This window comes from Garra rufa, chromosome 18 (genome assembly GCF_049309525.1).
Source record: "Garra rufa chromosome 18, GarRuf1.0, whole genome shotgun sequence".
NCBI lineage: Eukaryota > Metazoa > Chordata > Actinopteri > Cypriniformes > Cyprinidae > Garra > Garra rufa.
Window position 1 is genome coordinate 9,768,941 of NC_133378.1, and position 3,677 is coordinate 9,772,617.

Here is a 3,677-nt window from a genome sequence, read left to right on the forward strand (position 1 = left end):
TCTCCAAATGCGGATGGTGGACTCCATAGGACGAAATATTAGGCTTATATGAGGCTCTTTTTACAACTAGAAGTTTAATATTGTTTTTCACTTGCGACAAAACAACGAATTAGCCGTGCATTTATATGGAAATATGCTTTAGGAGCTATCCATCCTCGCATTCAGAGATCGACACCTCTTGACTGGCAAGACGGCCACGAGCGGAAACTCAAACAGTGAAAGTGAGTTGTTCAAAAACTTTCTTTTTAGTAAACTCTGTGTATACAAACAATGTTCTCAATGCTCGAGTTCATGTGTAGAGACCCAGGCGATACTTCGAGCAAAGTTTCATGGTGTATCGAGCCTTCTTAGTGTTGTAAAAATATCGATTTTGATGCGCTCAAAGTTATGCCCCTAGAACTCCCGTTCACCGGCCATTGACCACAAAACGAAATCATGGTCAATCTCAAAAACGGCTCGTTTGTCGTAATTATGCTTTTAGATATAAGTTTGTCTCGTTTACAGTAAAAAAAAAAAAAAACAGCCCAGGTTGCATTTTGGCAATAGTTACCCTTTAATTAAACCAAACTAAGAAATAAACAACCTTGATGGTATTCGACCCTGAAAGTGGGCTATTACACTATAACTAATGTATTAGCCTACTAATATAGAAAACTATTTGCAAAATCTTGCAACCTTAAAAACAAAACAAAACAAGCATTTATAATATTGCACATACCGTTAATCTCACAGAGAAAAATATTTATATTGATAAAGATATGAATACTTATTTCTAGTTTTGTAAGTATCATTCTTACTACATGCATGCTACAAGGAATGTGTACCAGACATGCACCACAAAAGTAGTAGAATATTTCCTATCTCTTACAAAAGCTATTCAAGGAAGCATACAAGTTTTATCCAAATTCTCCAGCATCATATTATGAGCAGGATGCACCATGAAATGGCACTAAAATGTAAAAAGAACATAAAAATGCAATAAATAGCGGCAGTGAACTTCATCTTTGGTGACCTGTCTTGGTGAGATAGTGTTTTGCTGTTGTTGGCTGCAATGTCACAGTAAAATATCTACACTCCTGCAGCCCCCTCGTCAGGCGCTTGTAGGGGTGGATGTTCGTTACAAAAGACATTTCTCATACACATGGAATGCTTGGAAGTTTACAATGCTGGGAAAAGTAAGTGACGGGAGGAAATGATGTAATGGAGGGCAGCTGCTCATGCGGTATAGTGGAATGATGGCGATGGAAATATGGGCAACTTCTAAACAATCTCCGTTCCACTTTCAGGTCTGTTTACTCTAACACAGGACACACTGAGATCCTAGAACGCTGGCAGCAAAAGAGGGAAAAGGGGCAGTTTAATCGGCTTTCCAGGCCCCCGAGATTGATCATGCATGTATTTCTCCGTCACAAGATGGAATGTTACATTTTTAGGTACCGCGCATGGTACGCTGTTTCGGCTGGCAGGACAGGCAGAGTTTGTGCATTCACCGAGAAACGCATCCTTCATGGTGATTCTTCACAAATATATGTTAACTCCTCCAAGCCACTAATCAATTTGGAGTGACAAAATTGTTGCTCTTCCCAGGTACAGATAGACTCAAGGGGTCCTCAGGTTGGCAGTGAATGGGGGAATGGGAGTCAGGAATTGGTCCCTCTATGCTACGCTTGTATCTATTGGTTAGGCTACGATTTGGCTACTGTTGCAAGCAGAACGACTACTAGAACAGTCACACAGAAAAGACAAACTCCATGCAGACACTGAACACAAGGATGCAAAACAACGTCCCCCACCGATCAAGTTTTCCAGAACTTGTGACAGAGAATGGGGATGGAATGATGAACAGGTCTTCCGTACTGATCCTTCGCTCAAACGGACGCATTTCAGTTCTCCCGTCTTGCACGAGGCGCCTGAAGCCTTCAAAACTGGGGTCTGTACTCCCCTTCTTCATCTGACCTTCTTCGTCAAGGCAGTTCAACGCAGTTATACATCTGTAAGCATTTTGGTGATGTTAACATAGTTAGTGTTGGTTAGGGTGCAGTTGCCAGTCTTGATGTTCTCCTCTCGAAAGTCCTCGTTGCTGTTGTTCACAGCTTCTTGAATCTCCATGTAGTCGGACTTGCTCATGGTTGACCCGCTGCGGCTCTTTTTCAGGTCCTCCGAGGAGTCTATCTTGGGGACGCTGGTCACGTTAAGGTACTGGGCCTGTTCCTCGCCCTCTGTCTCTCGATGGTAGAAGTAGTTGAAGTTTGAGACTATGACAGGCACGGGCAAGGCAATGGTCAGCACACCAGCGATAGCGCACAGGGATCCCACGATTTTGCCTCCGATGGTAGTCGGGACCATGTCACCGTACCCTACTGTCGTCATTGAGACCACGGCCCACCAGAAGGCATCAGGGATGCTTATAAACTGCGAGTCCGCCTCGTCCGCCTCTGCGAAGTAGACGGCACTCGAAAAGAGGATGACTCCGATGAAGAGAAAGAAGATGAGCAACCCAAGCTCCCTCATGCTGGCCTTGAGCGTTTGCCCGAGAATCTGCAGCCCTTTCGAGTGCCGGGAGAGTTTGAAGATTCTGAAGACTCGTACTAATCTGATGACCCTCAGAATGGCAAGCGACATGGCTTGCTGCCCTTGCTGGCCATCCTCTGGCTTCTCTGCTAGCTCTGTGCCCAAGGTGATAAAGTAAGGTATTATAGCCACGATATCAATGATGTTCATTATGTTGACAAAGAAGCCAGCTTTGCTGGGGCACGCAAAGAACCGCACCAGAAACTCGAAGGAGAACCATATAATGCAAAGGGTCTCCAGGATGAAGAAAGGGTCAGTAAAGTAGGTGGAGGCGTAGATGTTTGTCGAGTTGGAGTTGGACATGGGTCCTCCCACCTGCTCCTCGCTGCGAAAAACCGGAAGCGTCTCCAGGCAAAAACTGACTATAGATATGAGGATGACCATGACGGAAATGATGGCGATAATCCGGGCAGGTCCCGAACTTTCAGGATACTCAAAGAGCAGCCACACCTGCCTCTGAAACTCGTTTTCTGGCAGGAGTTTCTCCTCTTCCTTAATAAATCCTTCATCCTCCCTAAACATCTCAATGGCTTCTTCCCCGAGCTCATAAAAACGTATCTCCTCAGAAAAGATATCCAATGTCACATTGACAGGCCTCCGCAACCTGCCGCCTGACTGGTAGTAATAGAGAATGGCGTCGAAACTCGGCCGGTTCCTGTCAAAAAAGTACTCATTCCTCAGAGGGTCAAAATAGCGCATTCTCTTTTTGGGGTCCCCGAGCAATGTCTCTGGGAACTGAGACAGAGTTTTGAGCTGCGTCTCAAAGCGCAGGCCGGAGATGTTAATGACCACCCTTTCGCAGCACTCATGGTCTGGTTCCGGGTCGTACGTGTCCTGTGGCTGACCCGGGAGAGCTGCAGCTTCATCGACTGGGTCGCCTGTGGCAACAGTCATGCTGTGAACGAATGCAACCTGCAGCTTGTGGTCAGGATGCGACGGTGTTGCCTCTAAAAGTTTGTGGGGAAGAAGAAGGGGCTTCCTTTCACTCGTTAACACCTCCCTCTTGCATTAGAACCCAGGAAACACTGAAAGAAATGTAAAGCAGAAGAGAGATTACTTAGGCCAACATGCATTCTTTTTAACATACTCACTGCAACACAATGCAC

The 3,677-nt window shown here is 45.5% G+C and overlaps 1 protein-coding gene across 1 annotated transcript; it reads right to left on the reverse strand.

The window, feature by feature from the left end:
* Nucleotides 1-1,861: 1,861 nt before the first annotated feature.
* On the reverse strand, nt 1,862-3,465 carry kcna2b (potassium voltage-gated channel, shaker-related subfamily, member 2b). The gene has a single exon (XM_073823161.1). The coding sequence runs from the start codon at nt 3,463-3,465 to the stop codon at nt 1,984-1,986; it is 1,482 nt and encodes a 493-aa protein (XP_073679262.1). The 3' UTR covers nt 1,862-1,983.
* Between the last annotated feature and the right edge of the window lie 212 nt (nt 3,466-3,677).